The sequence below is a fragment of the Drosophila arizonae genome, chromosome 2 (genome assembly GCF_054131065.1).
Source record: "Drosophila arizonae isolate 15081-1271.41 chromosome 2, UAZ_ARI_1.0, whole genome shotgun sequence".
Classification (NCBI taxonomy): domain Eukaryota; kingdom Metazoa; phylum Arthropoda; class Insecta; order Diptera; family Drosophilidae; genus Drosophila; species Drosophila arizonae.
In genome coordinates, this window is record NC_142922.1 from 27,639,776 (window position 1) to 27,657,011 (window position 17,236).

The following is a 17,236-nucleotide window of genomic DNA, read 5'->3' on the forward strand; positions in this document are numbered from 1 at the left end:
GGGTGACTGAATTGAATTTATGGCTGCTCGAGAGGGTGTTGCACTGCTGAGGGATTATATCATGGGATTATTTTTGATTTAATGAAATTGCGGTCAAGAAATTGCTAGAGGATATTAAATATTATTATCCACTACATTTCTAATATTCTACATTTTTAATATTCTGAATTACTGTCAAACCAAGGCAGATAATGAGATATAAATGAGTTAAATATTTAAATTAACAATGAAAGGAAATTAATAAGATATCTATTTAGAAATTAAATTTCCGTGAAATTTCCGACAACTTTATGATTTTGAAAGCGATGGCATTATATATTTGACTTTTTTCTAACTGTCAAAACTGCAGTCGAGTGAACACAAAGCGACACAAATTTCCATTTTTATGTACTATATATAATTTTACCAGCTCCCAGTGGCAATTCTTGGGAGTGTCGTGAAATAGAGTTGGCTGTAAGCAAACATGCAATGCAAACGTGAAATATGGAATGAAAAAAATAATAAAAATTTCGGCTTGGCATAGAATAAATTAATGTACATTACGCTCAACACCAGACGCGTCAGCAGTGGGACAGACAGACGGGACGGAAAAAAACGGAAAAAAAAATCAATAGCCATGTGGTGTAGTCTATGTGGCCTGAAGGAAGTGTACCACGACGAGGCACCGTTAGCTAGCGGACCGGCCGGGCAGAGCCAACCGGCGACAAGGCAGCGAAAACAAGCACAAGAATAGAAGCACGAAACACAAGAACGTCGCCTGGCTTTCCAGTTACGGTCTCGCAAAGGGACAGGTAAGGGTTGAGTGGGGTGCCCTTTGCAGAACAGCTGATTCATCAAATTACGAGCACTGAAAAGTTAGCAATGCCTTCTTTTTGCTGACGCTTCCTGTTACAGCTGTTGGAAAGAGGAAGAGCGAGAGCGAGAGAGAAAGCGCGCGCGCATGCGCATAAGCCAAAGGTGTAGAGCTCTCTCTATCTCGCTGCAAAGAGAGCGACTGAGAGAGCGTTGTGTTCTACCGGCTTTTAATATCTTCAGTTGTTGTTGCTGTTTGGCTATATGACGTGCAAAGGCAGATTGTCTTGCGGTATTACATCAGCGCAGCGCAGTCAAAACTTATATTGCACCACCGTCCACCTCCAGCGACACTTTAATGGTAACAGCAACAACAACAACGATAAAAACAACAGCAACAAGGACTACGACAGCGTGCTTGGCTCTGCGTGGGGCGGCATAGCGGCTGGTCCTATCGATTCGCTTGCCTCACAATTTTGTTATTGTACTTAGTCACACACTTGAAGCAAAGTCAGCTGGCGACGCCCAGTCCAAATGCATTGCTATTGTTGCACTTATCTAATGGCCCACACACATTTGCACACACACACGCTACACTTGTTGTTATTGTTGGCAGCACGTGTCCTTTGTCCTGCGATGTGTGTGCCGTGTACACTATCAGCCCAACTCATCAATATGCAAACTGACCATTGTTCTATGCAGGGTATCTTAAGCCGTTTTGATTTCCAGCGAAAATAATTTAGAGCATTTACCACACGTGTGGTACTTAGAAGAAAAACCCATTTGTATTCAAAACTCGTCCCAGTTGCGGAAAACATGTGAAACTGTCAGCTTGATTAAGTTGCTTAGCTTAGTTAACAGTGAAAATAAATGTTTGGTGGTTCCTATTTTTAACAAGTTCCTATTCTTTTTATCTATATGTACTTTAAGTATAAGCCGGAAGTTTAATTTACTTAATGAAAAATCCGTTTAAGTCTTAGCATTTAGGTTTTTCCCTTTGAATATAAAGTTCAGTTTAATGTAAAATTTATTCCACTTATGACCCAAATGCTATCCAATAAGTTTTTCTTCCCCTTGAACCACTTGCTTTTCACGCTTCACTGATTAGTTCCAAATAACGTTTTGGCACATTAATTGAAATCTTTGGATTTGAACAGACCATTCTATGCACATTTGCATTGTGCATTCAATGCGCGTCGAATCAAGTAGTTTGCACTGTCATTGACCACAGCAATTTGCAAATCTTCTTTTTGCTCTCCCCCGCTCTCCCTTCTCTAATACCCAACGAACTGTTGTCCATAACCAAAAGAGAACCCACCCAACCCAAAGCAAATTCACAAGAGCCATAGACAATAACGAGTAAGTGAAACGCAGAAGTTTTTCTCGAATTCTATGGGGTCAATCTCCATGGCACAGGGCACAGCACTGCGTCGAGTGTGAAACTTTTCTAATTATATGTGGTCCAGTTGTTACTATTCCAAAGGATCCAAAGGGTACTCAAACATGTCGAGAAAGTGGTATCAAAATTTGAATATTGTATGAGAGGAGAGATCTTGAGTTATATACGAGTTAGCAAAGCGTTATTTAATTACAGCGGTTCTCATAACTTAATTGTAGCTTAAGTTGGATATTTGATTCAATTTCGTTTAATTAAAATTGTATTTTTAAAATATCCTTCTTCTAATTTTGAATACATGTATTCAAACATTTTTCTTGGATGAGTATTTTATTATATTAATGTTTATGTATTTTGAATATATTCTATGATAATGCAGCTCTAAAATTTTTAATAATATATTTTCTTTAAATTAGTATTTCCTTTTAAAATAATTTTATTTCGATTATTTTATTTGATGAAGCTCAAAAACCGTCCAGAATCTTAAATGTGAATATAAATAAAGCTTCTTAACACTAACAGTAATAAATTAATGAAAAAGGAAAAATATTTATTTATCCAGCTTTAAAAAACTGTAAATAAACTTTAAACAAATTGCTCTATTTTTGTTACTTATCTTCCCATATGTTGTTCTATAGGCTTTATTATTTTCCTTTTGCAAACATGGACGAATAATCTATGCCGTGTGCATTTTTTGGGTGACTCGGTAGAATTTTAACTGCGAAAATTTTTATATTTCTGATTGCTTGCACGGGTGGGTTGCATGCCAACTGACTTTTTACTATTGGGTAGACAATTTTATACGCTCACGAAGGGCATTACGAATTGCCTAGGAATGTGGGCTATACTGCCTAAAAAAATACGTAATTATATAAAATCTTATATAACTTTGTGTATAAAAATGAGACTCTAAGTAAATATAAATTCCATGGTTAATAAAGCAACAATACTTGAGGCTTAACTACATTAAAAGATAATTAAATTTTACTGAATGTGTTTATTTATGCAGTATTTCTTTATAATAAGATATTAGACAATCTACTATATACCTATGATAACTCTAGAGAATAGGTTTTCGTAGGGTATTCACTTTTTCAAAAACCATAGATACATCCCTTTCTCGTTTTGAGCACAATAGTTTTTCGTTTCTGCCATTTAAATATTTGCATATTTTGCGCACAAATCTGGCAATCGCATGCAGACTGCATATAACATTTTTGCCATATTGAAGAGTTTTTGTTTATTTTTCCTTTTATTTATTTTGTTTCGGCATTTGTCGCGTTTCAAATGTATTTTTACGTAGAATTTTCATTCGTTGCCTTAACGAGTCTTTAATATTCAGTTAAATGTTTTCATTTTACGATCGCAATCAGTGATAAAATTGTTTGCGATGTAATAAAAGCGAAATTCAGTAAAGAGAATAAGAGAGAGACATTATTTGTATATAATGGTCTTGAGGCTGTGTTAATGTTGATTTGTTGAGCATTCATGCAATACTTATTTTTTTATTTTAGAAGTTAGGATTGATCGAAAATGAAATTGAACTTATATAGTAATGAACTGCCTAAACAAAAATAAATTAGTCAGATTAAATATAAATAACTAACCATTACGCATTCTATTTTTATTTCTGAAACCAGGACACGATTATTCCCTGACTTCGAGTCATTTATAGTAAGGTTTTAAACTATTTAAATTAGAGATTAGCGATGGACAGCTGTTTAGCTTCATGACTAGCGATTGGCGTGCGAATCAAAGCCATTAGCTTTATTGATTTTTGTGCCAGTCATTAAAACCCACACGAATTGCCAGTGAGTTTTTGCACAAGGCACGAAATGCCAGTCAAAACTTTAACAACAACAACAAAGCATGTACGAGTATATGAATACCTGAAAAACATATAGTTAAATCAGGTGCTTAGAACTACTCACACAAACACACACACGCACACAACTTTTTCCATTAACATGACGTTATTTTTCGCTCAGCTAATGGAAATTATAAGCAATTGACTTTTGCTACAGAAAAAAAAAAAAAAAAAAACTGAAGAAGAAAATTTAATTACTTTTTTAATTAAATTGGAATCTTTAAAGAGCAGCGCAGCGAATATCGTCGTTAGCATGCCATGTGTTGAGTTTCTGCATCTCCTGGCGCACATTACGTAAAGTGAAGCTGACGTGCCGCATCCGTCAGCATCCTGCCGCGTCCTGCTTCGTGCTGGCTTGCGTCCTGGCTAACGTCTAACGTATTTCAATTTCAATTTTCTGCCTCTGAACTAATGCAATTATAATAATTTCCGCACGTAAGTGAATGGATTATAGGGCAGGTGTCCTCGCCCGCCCTCAGCGTGGACCCTTTTTGCCAGTTTGGCTGGCTGCCTGCTGTCAGCATTGATAGCAATTTTATTAGATATTTTCCAGTGCTGCAAAATGCTGAAATGTGGCTACCAAATGGTTTCTGGCAATAAATTGAGGTCTTTGAATGCGCTTCAAAGGATTCAAATGCAAAGCCTAAATCGGAAATTATGTTGGCTTACCGAAAAGCTAAAGTCAAGTAAACTATGATAAGAAGCTAAAAGTGAGAATTAAAGAAATTATGGGCATCTTGTAAATGTGAATGAAATACTTTAAAATTAACTTGCTTTGTTAATACTGCGTAGCTATTGCCAATTGTAGCTTTCGCATCATAATTTCACGCTGTCAATATGCCAAAGCTGAATTCGTTTTAAAAAAAGTTTGTTTATTGCATTCTAAATATTTGACAGTTTGGGGCATACTACAAATCCATTAAGCTGCCCCCCCTCCCCTCTCCCCCACTGCTAATGCAACAATTGCAACATGTTTTATTTGATGGCAGTTGCCAACAGTGGTTAGTGCATTTGCCAAGTAAAAAATCTGCGAGTATTACGTATACGCAAATAAGGTCATATATGCGAGCAACTCGCGCACAATGCCAAGCTTCCCCAAGCCCCCCTCCATTCTCCTTTAGTTCCGCCGCTCCGTTTGCCACTTAAATATTTTACGCTTTTGTATTGTTAAGCAAAAGTTCTTCTTTGCGCATGAAAAATGCAAACGCAGCAGGAAAAAGGTTATATAATTTTTCAAAGTGTATAATACGTGTGTGTGTGTGTGTGTGTTAGAAAAAATACATAGGGTTACAATAGCTCAGCATGAACAGACACTTCAGAACGAAAAACGTTGAACATTTAACATTTCATTCGAGTTCTCTCCGTGTAAATGCCAGCGTAAAAAAATAGCTGTGGTTTTTTGTTTACCTAATACTTACAGCTTTGTATGGTTACCTATACATATACATATATATTTAAAGGATTAGCTTAAAATATTTTTTATACTGGCTTTATATTTTACTTATTTTTTCGATTTTTATACTATTTTAATTATTTTTAATTTTTCACTGATTATTTTATTTTTAACTTCAGGCTTATTTTTTTTTTAATTTATTTTATTTTATTTTATTTTTTTTTAAATATTAATATATTAATATAATATATTTTTTTTAGAAAATATAACGTATTATATTAACATATGTATATGTTTTATATTTTTATTTATATTATATACAATATTTATTATTTATATTTGAGTTAAAATTCAATTTAAATATGTGAAGTGATAGCATTAGTAAAATTTATTAACAATAAATAAAAAGCAAAAGAAAAACAAAAGAAAAAAATTAATAGAAAAAACAAACAAGAATATTATAATATGGAGGTTACCGCTTCGATTTGAACTTGATATAATATAATAAAAACAATGTGTTTTATAGTAGATCCTTCAACTGCGCGAAACCTTTACAAAGTATCAGATCCTATACGTATGCTTAGCGTAAACTACTATTATGCTGCATCATTAACAAAATAGTGCCCATTGTTTGAATTTCTTGTTTCGTTGTTGTAATTTGTCATTGCACTTTTGGCTATAATTTCATACGACTTTTGTTATTGTGGCGCACAATGCAGCATTGCGATTATTTGCAGCAGTTGTGCTTGGCCAGCGGCATCCACAAACGACTTGATTGTACTTATATTCCATACCAACTAAATACATATGTATGTATGTAGATAAATATATATAATTTTATAGCTTAGTTCGTTGCCTGGCAATGGCAATTTGATACAAAGCAACAAAATAGAAATAGAAATAGACATAAAAGACGAAATAAGCGAACACAATAGACAATTATTTTCCTCAAGTATAGGTTTATGTATATGTATTTATAGTACATCCATGTATGTCTATTATATACAGTTGTATAAGTAGCTGTGTACTCATTGTTGCTGTGCGGGAATATGTGCAACTGCACGGCCATTTGATGCTGCATTGTCTCAATGGCATTCAACCGGAGTTCTCAATTGCCGCTATTGAAGGATTTACGTGTGGCTCAACGAGTTCAGCTCGGTTGAAGTGAGGCCAAAAGTCGCTGGATTAGCCAACACACAATGGAAGATATAAGTATATGAGAGAGAGCCCTGCTAAGTTTGGCTAAGTGTACTGAAGTTAGGTAAAGTTGAAGTTGACTAAACTAAGATAAGGCTAACTTGGAATTGCACAGCTGAACTTTGTGGTTGGCTTAGATCATATAGTAGGATTGTCTAGCAGAGTTATCCTTGCTATGGCTAGCTAAGTCAGAGTCTATTCAAAAACTAATCACGAGCCTGCTGAAAGTCGTTTCAATTGGATTATTTTCCTGACTGTCTTAACGAGTGCACTGTATATAATTATAGAGACGCTGCACTTTCTATTTCCACCTGCTACATTTATTTATTTTGTAGAATGAATTTCAAGTAAACGCTGAATAAACGCTTCCGATTGCGCATTTCCTTCATGGATGCAAACACCAGCGAAGCAATGCGTAAAGGAAGACTTGAAAATCAATTTGAATATATTTTTGCACTTGCAGTGCCTGAGCTGTTGTCCCGCCCACGAACATTTTCGACTGTGTGATCCTATGAAAACTTTGTAGGTATTAAAAAAAAAAAAAAAGAAAACCCGATAATAAATTCCAAGAATTATGCAAAGGCTGTTGAACAAGAGGTGTTAAGGTAAAATATTGCTGTCTGAAGAGCTTTAAGCATATGTATAGGTATGTTTATATATGACTTCAAATATACTCTGTATTCATATTATAAATGAAAATGCAGAGACGAGTTTTGAATGAATGGTCAGCTGCTCATTAATATTAATTAACATCTCTCCTATTTGTTAACATATTGTAAAAGAAATTATGTTAATGATTTTTGAAGGTCAAGACGTTTGCTTTAAGTTTAGTGCAAGTTTGCGCTCGTCACAGCTGGGATTACAATTGGCCATTAATCAAATAAGCTAATAGTATTATGGCCAAGCACATGCGATTTGCCCTGGTGGGCTACATGAATCGTTTGTCAAAGCCAAAAAAAGAAGAGAAAGAAAAAAACTTCTCTTCATACATATTTTATTTATGATTTGCTTTAAGGAAAAACTTTTCTCGCAAATAATGAAAAAAAGCAAAACAACAAAATGTATAAAAATGGCGGAAATACAAAAATGGTTTAACACAAGTCGAGGATGCTGACATAGAAAATCCCAAAGACTTTGAGAAAATGAAAGAGAGAGAGAGAAAGTTGGCTAGAATGACGCCATTTGCAAATTTGTTTGTCTCGCTCTCATTTTGCACGCTTACGTCATTGGTTGTTATATAAGCCTGCTAATTGGCCGCCATGTGAGACGTACACGGAATATAGGAAATTGTCAAAGTAAAACTTTGACGAAATATCGTTACGGTTTTCAGATATTTAATTTCGTTTTTCTTACTAAAAATATAATTTGTCAAACATACGGAATTTATTTTGGATCTGGCTTAGTCTATAGATCATCATCATCGTCATCAGGAGGCAAATCGGTGGCCTGCTCCAGTTCGAGTTCCATTTTTAGCTGGTAGCTCTTGGACATGTGAACCTCTGGTGGCTGTAGTGCAGGCATACTGATGAACTCCAGATGCGGATCACCAACCAATACGCGTGCCAACCAGCGAAAGGGTTTCTCGAAATTACGATTCGATTTGGCTGATATCGGAAAATACTGAAAGTAGAATATAATATAGGCTTTAGGATAGATTATGTTGGATTTTTTTAAAGGTTATATATCACCCTAATGCATATAGATAGTGAAACAATAATTTACAAATATATGCTGTAATAGACTTCACCTTTACGATTCGTCTCACCTGCATATTTTTTTTGCTATAGAAATCTGATGTTCTCGGCTTAATCGGCCTAATTTTACAGTTTTTAATGTCGATCTTGTTGCCACAAAGGACAATCGGTATATGGCCACATATGCGAATCAAGTCCCGGTACCAGTTGGGCACATTTTTATAGGTGGTGCGTGAGGTCACATCAAAAAAGATAAGGGCACATTGGGCCTGAATATAGTAGCCTTCCCGCAGGCCACCAAATTTCTCCTGTCCGGCCGTATCCCAAATGTTAAAGCACAATGGGCCGCGACTCGTATGAAATTTCAGTGGATGAACTTCTACGCCCATTGTGGCGAGGTAACGCTTCTCAAACTCTCCGGTCATGTGACGCTTGACGAACGTTGACTTTCCAGTGCCTCCATCGCCGACTAAGACCAACTTGAATGTTGGTATCGCGTCACCTTGAGCCATTTCTTGCCAAAAGTGGAGCAATCTTATAGATGTACAAATTAAAGCCAAGGGAAATTTATAAAAATACAAAATTGATAAAAAACAGGGCTTTTTAAATTTGAAAAAAATGCTACTATATGACCCTATTGCCAGGTATGACTAGTGTTAAATGATCTTAGAATACAATCTTCAACAAAATTAGGAAGCAAACCGGGCTTTACTAGGAAAAACTTTTCAAATTTTGAAAGGACATATTGTCTACGTATATATATGATACAACGGAGTAGTGTTTTATTACCATAAAGACGGTTACACCGAACAGAATTAAGAAGACCATGGTCTTTTTTTTTTTTTTTTTTTTTAACTCAAATGTTTTTTTTTTAGGAAATCAGAAAGTTGTTTACATTGCTTAGTATAAAATGAAAATGAAGTCTAAACTTATGAATGGCATACTTTGGTCAAATTTACCAGAGATCAGCTAATCAGGGATACCTGAAATGCAAAATTTTAAAATTACAAACGTCGTTTATAATTTGAGTTATTATTTATTAAATTTAATATTTTGGGCAGCTTTTGTGGATGACGAGATTTCTGAGTTCAGACGGACGGATAAACAGTCCGATCGAGATACTGACAGAAAAATTGGAATAGCTATTTACACTTAGCTCATCGTCCTGATCAAGAATATATATACTTAATGGGGCTTGCTAGGGCTGGTCTTATCTGCTTTATATAGATATACCAGATTATTATATTTTTATTCTCAATGGGTTCTGAATATGAAAAGTATAAATATACATATAACGGTCACCATATACAGGGGTGACCGTTTACTGTATTGAGTTAGTAGCCATATATTATATTTAACTATTTTCTTGAGGCAACACAAACGTGAGACATTCTAAACATAGAGCGTGCTATCGATCGGATGGTTGTCATCAAAGTAGTTATCCACATGGATGCACCAATCCCAGCAGACAAAGACTCACTCATTCACTCACAAACAATCTGAGTCACTCACACAAATGCAGCAAATGCACTCGAGCGGCAAATGGATGGAAATGAAACGCGTTTGCTGCACTCGACGCAAAATGGTTTTCAAGGCCACAGCATAAAAGCATCGAATTTCATGATAATTGTTAAGTTTTCAATCACATGCAACTGCTCGAATAATGTATCAACAGCTCGCAATCATAGATATATATAAAATGTATACATATACATATATAAATATGTATATATACTCTCATCCAAACACTGAGCTTGAGGTACTTGATGGAAATGATTCTAACAGCTTTTCAACGTGGAAGTTTAGATGGAGAGCGGGAACTTCTGAGATTGAGTGATGGTAAATGAGAGGGGAGAGGACAACAAAATGCAATTAAGTGCATCTGTTTGTTGTCTATTATTTCTATTGTTGTTGTTGTTGTAGAGTAATTCAAGTTACATTTTGCGTTAAAATATGCACAAAGAATGTTTTATGGCTTGCGCCTGTTGTCTATGGAGAAGTTTACCGAGGCTGTCTGGAATTTTGCACCGGAAGTGTTGCATAGTCTCTGCGTGTGTCAGTGTGGAAAAGTTTTGCCATCGTCTTCTGCTTAGGCATGATGTCGAAAACTATTGAGCTGAAACTTTTGCCACATGCAAACTTAATAACTTAAGTGGTTTTAAATTTCTAAATTATTTGTTTTGCCATCTCAGGGAAATATATAAAACATTATACGAGTTTGAGCACATGCTAACTAAATAAAAGTGGAAAATTAATTTGGGAAAAAGTACAAATTTCATTTCATGCCTAATTGAAGAAAAGTTTATATGCTCTCAGTGGACAGGGTAGAAGTCCAATTCAATTTTATATATAAAACTGTATGTATATGTGAAGTTTGAAAAGTGAGTAATAATCTAAGTACATATATATATATATATGTATATATATATATATATATATATATATATATATATATATATATATATATATATATATATATATATAAAAGTATATATTTAATGAGCAAAAGTTTTATAGTATGTAAACTCTCTAAAACATTTGTAATATTTACTGGAATTAGTGTGAGTTAAATTAAAATTTTCATAATTCTCGTTCACTTAAAGATGAGTCGTGTTTGTCGATGTTGTGTCTGAAAATATCTCACGAATAATTTGCATATTTTTTCGCACACAATCCATTGAACCGTCTCAGTGAAATGAGGCAAACCGTTGAGTGACAAATTCTGTAAAGTAAAATTATTTACGTGTATTTGAATTTCTCAAAAAGAAGAACCCATCTGAATGCACTTTGCATACGAAGAGCCTGTCGTGGCTGGGTGTTAAAACAAAACGTGCTGGAATCGCTGGGCAAAAGGAGAAGAAGAAGAAGAACCCGTTGCCGTTATGTGCTGGTGAATGAACTCGGAAGGTGCAGAGAATATTATGCATACACCATACATCGCTCGTCGCTCGCAGCTGTAGACGTTGCTTTGCCACTGGGTCTTTGCAATAAATCAGCCGTCAGCGGCAATGTCAACGCAAAGCCATCAAATCACAGTCGAGCAAAGCCGTAAGCCGAAAAGGATACAAATTGAATAGAGCAGGACGTTGGCTGACAGCTTGAGTGAAGTCGAGAGACCGGCAGGAGTTAGGCGCGTTGAGCTCATGTGCAATAAAAGCGTCTTAAAAGTTTAATGTCCCTCGATTTGCGGTCACACACAAATGAGTTTCGACTGGCTGACATGTGGAATGTGTGTCCTGTTTGTGTCCATTGACATTTTTCCTGCTGCTAAAACTAGCGCAATTTACCTGTCCACAACTTTTACTTAACTTTTTGTTGAAAGAGCTGTCTTCACGCGCTTGGAATGATGAGCTGGCTGTTTGCTATTTTATATACAATATTTATACAAAATATATTTGTTGAAAATTATTTTTATTTATACAGAGTAGCAGTTAAATCAAAAACTTTTTAATATTATATGGTTTGGTTTTTATTAATTTACTGAGCCCCATGAAAATGTCACGTAATAGGAGAGAGTTTCATAGGGCTTTATTAAATACCACAACAATAGCAATTTGATTGCATCTAATTTGACATTCCCTCAAATTATACCGTTGCTGTTGTTCGCTTCTTTCATTTTGCAATGTAATCCATATTTATGGACACAGACAATATGGGCTTATTAGAGCCAAAATAAGCGGCGTCAGAGAATATTATATACTCTTTTTGGCCAATAATGTGGACAGATGCATTAGGTACATTAGTTAGGAAAGTGTTCAGCTTAGGATAATATAGATAAATTAGATCTACTTAATAAAAATTCAAGGTTTACCATAAATCCATATCAGAACAGAAAGAAGAATGTTTGATAGATTTGAATAATTTTATTTCTTTACCGTTTTTGCCAAAGAATATTTTTATATATCATATTCAAATATTAAATTAGGTATACATACTTTATAGTTATATTTAAATATTTATTTATTAAAAAATGTAATTTTAATTATTCTTTCTTGAAAAATTTGTATATTTTAAATATATATTAAATATCAATATGATTACTTTTCTTAGCAAAAAATATATATATTTTTTTATTTATATTTATTTATTTATATATTTTTTATATTTTATTTATTTTTATTTTATTTATTATATGATTACTTATGTATTCATTATGATTTATTTTATTTTACTTCATTTTTCTTAAATTTTATAATTTATTTTTGGACTAGAGTAACAAAAATAACGAAGGTTGGCTAATTTTAACATTGTCTACTTAAATATTAGTCTACGTTATTATAATGTGTAAAATTGGTGATTTAGTTGTTTTTATTCAAAAAGAATAATCTCACAATACCCAAATTATGAGTTTCATATCAGAGTACATAGTTATGATACCCGAATGCAGAGTGCTAATGCAAATGGGAGGCATTATTTAATTAAACGAAGTTGACCCCACTGACCGACCGACCGACCGACCCGACAATTCGCCCTGCTGCTAATGTGCATTGGTGCTGTTGCGCGACCGCTGGCAGCCTCATTAAGGCAGGAGTCACAGACAACAACTGGGAAATATATTAGCGCTGCTCTGGACGTGCAAGGAGGGCAGCCCAGTTACAAGTCAATCTGCTTGTGACCGAAGGGCTGAGGGGCGTGGCTCGTTGCTGTCAGCTTAAAACCGAGCACTTAAATTTAGGCAAACGAATTGCACTGAAGATGGGAAAAAAGAACAGAAGAGCCTAGAATTCCGACAAGGCTGGGGTCATGTTGAGTGAATTAATTGCTGGTGCAGGCAACAAACAGGCATACACACACAGGCACACGCACATAGAGAAAAACACATATGCAAATACACAGACACACACGTAGTCTGATTGTATTGCGCGGTTAGTTGAGCAATCGAGCAAACTAAACCGCAGCAGCGGCCCAGAGGCACGCATACTGCATGCCACATGCCAGACAGCATGGCAGCCCCCCTGTGGAGAATGTGAGGAGGGGACGAGCAGTGAAGGGTCTGAGGCGTTTGCCAGATGTTTGTGTCTGGTACGGTTTGGTTTTTGGTCTGTGCCAGTGGAAACCATAAAAGCCACTATCCTCTGTCACCTGCCGTTTCGTCGTCTGCAGCAGACAAAATGGTGTCAAATGACAAAATGCAGCGTGAAATGAAAAAAAAAAAAAAAAAAAAAAAAAATGGAAAAAAATAGTAAATGAAAATGGAAGATGGGAAACCCCTGTTCACGTGGGCTGCATGATCAGATCTCGTGTGTAAATATTTATTAGAATTTGAATTTAAATTTTGTTATGCATTTGTGGAAACAAACATTTCAGCAAGTGAAAAATACAAACAAATAAAGAAAATATTTAAAATTTTATCATAAGTTTATGGGCAACGATTCTCATTTAGTTATTGGAAAAATACAAAAAAAAAAAATATTTAAAAATTATTATTGTGTTATTTGAAAAAGATTTCTATAAAAAGAATACATACAAATTATAGGAATACTTACCAATAACCTTCTTCATCAGTTATTAGAAATTCATAAAATGCTATTAAAAATGCAGAAAAAAGAATCAAGTATTTTAGGCTTACTATAAATTTGAAAGCATTTACTCTCAATTGTTTTGCTCTCTTAACTATAATATTTCAACAATAACTTCAGTGTATACGCACAAGCACTCATTTTAATCATGGCGTAGACTTACCGGTTCATTCGGTCTTATGATAACTCAGAAACATATCGTGCAATCCAGAACAAAAGAACCCCTCTTGGACAATGAAATTTTATGCGCTTGTTTGTGCTTCATTTTCCTTGCACTTCACGCAATTCAAAGGACCTCAGGCAGGCTGGGAGGCAGACGATAACTGTGAGGTGTCCTGCGTGCGCATAAAACCTAAAGGTCCCTCTGGGTAGATTAAACACGTACACGATATTGTCTATATATACACACCCACTTTGTATGTATGTATACATTGTTTGCGGTCTTAGTTATCTAACACGTGTAGTTCAGTGCAATTGTTGTCGGGGGATTATGGCGCAGTGTAAGCTGACGCCTGCAAGTATGCTTTAAAAATTATTGCACTAGATTCTCGCCATCATAGCACAGCTATCGTATATATAAATATGTATAGCGATAAACATACTTACATCGATAAATTGTGCGGCTCATGTACTTTTACTTCTCGTAAATTTGACATTTTACAGAGCCATGAAATATTGTCCAGCCAAAAGTGTTGGCTATTAAAGTGTTATATGGCCAATAACAAATTACAATGATTTTTGAGGAAAGCACTTAAGGATTGTGTACAACCTAACTATTAAAGTTGAGTATCTTCGTCTGCTAGATACCCATTGATACTTTAAGTTATTGCTAGGAATTGCACTGTGGTTGAAGTAGGTTGCTTCAAAAACATATGCACCTATATTTTATGCACCTGAAACTACATTTCGAATTTCGTTTTTTAATTGAATTGTAGGCTAAATAAATCAGACTGTGCTCAACTAGTTTTCATTTTCATTATTTCTTTTATATCTTATCTTATAACTATTAATTGAGACGACATGAACATTCAAGCCGAATCTGTTAATAATTTTCATGTATGAAAGCCAGGCGTAATTGCATTCACAATTTAATTAACTATCTTAATACGTAATCACATATGCAACCATTAAGCCAACTCAATCATTGTCAAATTCAGGTTGAGCGCAGGTTTAATGAAATTAATTACAAATTTTAATCAATGGGAGCGAGCTCTAACGGCGCCCGTCAGCAGGCTTATCAGGATTTTAATGTCAATGCGCTCGTAGAAACGACAATTGCCCATCCCGAGCCGAGTCGAAACTTTAATATACAATTGAATTCAATTTATACTGTCTCAATTTTCGCTTATGGCATTCTGTAGAGCAGCTGGCAAACTGTATTTAACCGCAAGTGGGAAAAAAACAATTTCATTTCGCGGTCTAAAATAGCAACGTGAAAGCCCGCTGAAAATTACATTTTAAATAAGCTTTTGGCGCACCGCAATAGTAAAATGTTTTCAAATATTTATGCAATAATAAAGAAAAACACGTTTTGCATTTTGAGGCTGCAATCAATTGAGCGCAACGCACATAAATCAGCTGGCAAATTTATGCGCTGCCTGCCGCAGGTTTCCCTCATCCTTGACATGATAAATGGCTGCAGCATGGAAAAAAAAGAGAAAAGTATGTGTTATAAGCAGGGGCAGCTGTTGCTGCCACGTGCCAACGCGCCAACGCGCTGCAGCTCACCCGCTGCCAATTCGAATGACAAAGGTGGCTTAAAGGTAGCTCGCATACACTCGCACACCTTCAATTAATCGATTAAAGTGTTCATCCTCTCCACTATGCATGAGTTGCGGCGGTTCTACAAAAATACTTGGCTATGGGGTGGCTGGGTTTTTATATCCATAGCCGTATAACTCCCATGAGGTTCACTGGGAAATGCTTTGAAAATTGTTTGTTAAAGTTATTTATTCTCTGACAAATTGATTTTTAATAAACTTTTTAATGGCAGTCGATGGGGTGGCCAGACAGGAATATATGTCAAGTGCCTGTCTAGACGGTTTTAAAGGGCCTGCCTGCCAATTAGGTTAATTGGCTGGGTGCTATGTGTCCACTAAACGAGGCTTCAAACTACATTTACGATCAAATTAATAGGTGTGGTTGTACACATGGTATCGAGTAATACAAATCTGAAAAACAGTCGTTGGTTAGAGTAGGGAATGAGAAATGTAAGATATGTGTTGGGGGTCTTCATGAAAAGTGAATACTCTTTTCATAATTCAGAACTATTTAGAGTTATTTTCAATAGGTTTGTTTACCTTATATACCTAGGTCTATTACACGATTGTTCTATAACAGCCCTAAAAAGGTATTTGAAGTGCTATGGAGAAGCAGAGCAGATGCTTTCAGATTTAACTGTTTTTATTTATTTTTTTTTTATTATTTATTTTTATTTTATTTTATATTTTTAACTATTAAAAGTGCTTTTAGATAATATATACTTTCAATAAGAATTTCATTTTTATTATATATATTTTCATTAAATCCTAGGAATTTATATATATATATATATATATATAAACTATATATAGTTTATATATATATATGTATATATATATTATTGATTACAATATAATTAATTGCAACACATTTTGTATTTAAGACATTATCCATTACCCTAAGCACTTTCATACAATATATCTTAAATGATCGTTTTATAAACCTAGTATATGAGGTGTTTTTAGGAAACAAGTCATTATCCATTTAATAATTATAATGTAATGCACAAACAAATTGAGTTAATTTTAAATCTGCTTGCCAAATTGATTGAGTGGCTTTTTGGGCAATCATTTGGAATGCCACGATTAGCTGTTAAGCGCCGAGACCTACTTAAAAATTAAAATTAAACAATGCCGGGACCCCGGCTGGGTCCTGCATGAATAATGCCTCACAGATGTCTTTGGCTTTGCGTGCCGAGTGGTAATTATTTGTACTGTGCCACAGAAATGGAACGCTCTACGACCGTCAAGAAACAATGCGCACTCCATAAGCAACTGGCAGCACAGATAGCCAGGAAAGGGCGCTCGGCCAAGTTAGTGCTGAAAACAAAAGCAAAAACGAAACGAAATTGACGCCATAATTAACTCCACAAACTGTCCAACTAACCGACTGACTGTCTCGCTGGCTGTCCGTCTGTCTGTTTGTCTGCCATTTGCAACTGTTGTCGAGTTTAACACAATTTACAGCTAGTTTATAATCGAAAATGTCCTCAGTCCTCGCTGCAGTTGCTGTGCTTCAATCGATACGAAGCGTACGAACGCCTTTGTCTTTTGTCGTAGCCATAAAGCGCCACTCTTGGCTGTACAAATTGGCTATGGAGCTATGGATTTCCTACTA

At 35.2% G+C, this 17,236-nt stretch overlaps 2 protein-coding genes across 2 annotated transcripts in view; one reads left to right on the top strand and one right to left on the bottom strand.

Annotated features, from left to right (window-relative positions):
* Positions 1 to 17,236, top strand: part of LOC108612804 (uncharacterized) — a 37,978-nt gene that overhangs the window by 662 nt on the left and 20,080 nt on the right.
* LOC108612927 (GTP-binding nuclear protein Ran-like) lies at positions 7,963 to 9,279 on the bottom strand. Its single transcript, XM_018006017.2, has 3 exons — positions 9,129 to 9,279; positions 8,411 to 8,873; positions 7,963 to 8,265 (listed from the first exon to the last, which is right to left on the bottom strand). Exons 2-3 carry the CDS (start codon positions 8,849 to 8,851, stop codon positions 8,050 to 8,052), a joined length of 657 nt encoding a protein of 218 aa, XP_017861506.1. The 5' UTR covers positions 8,852 to 8,873; positions 9,129 to 9,279; the 3' UTR covers positions 7,963 to 8,049.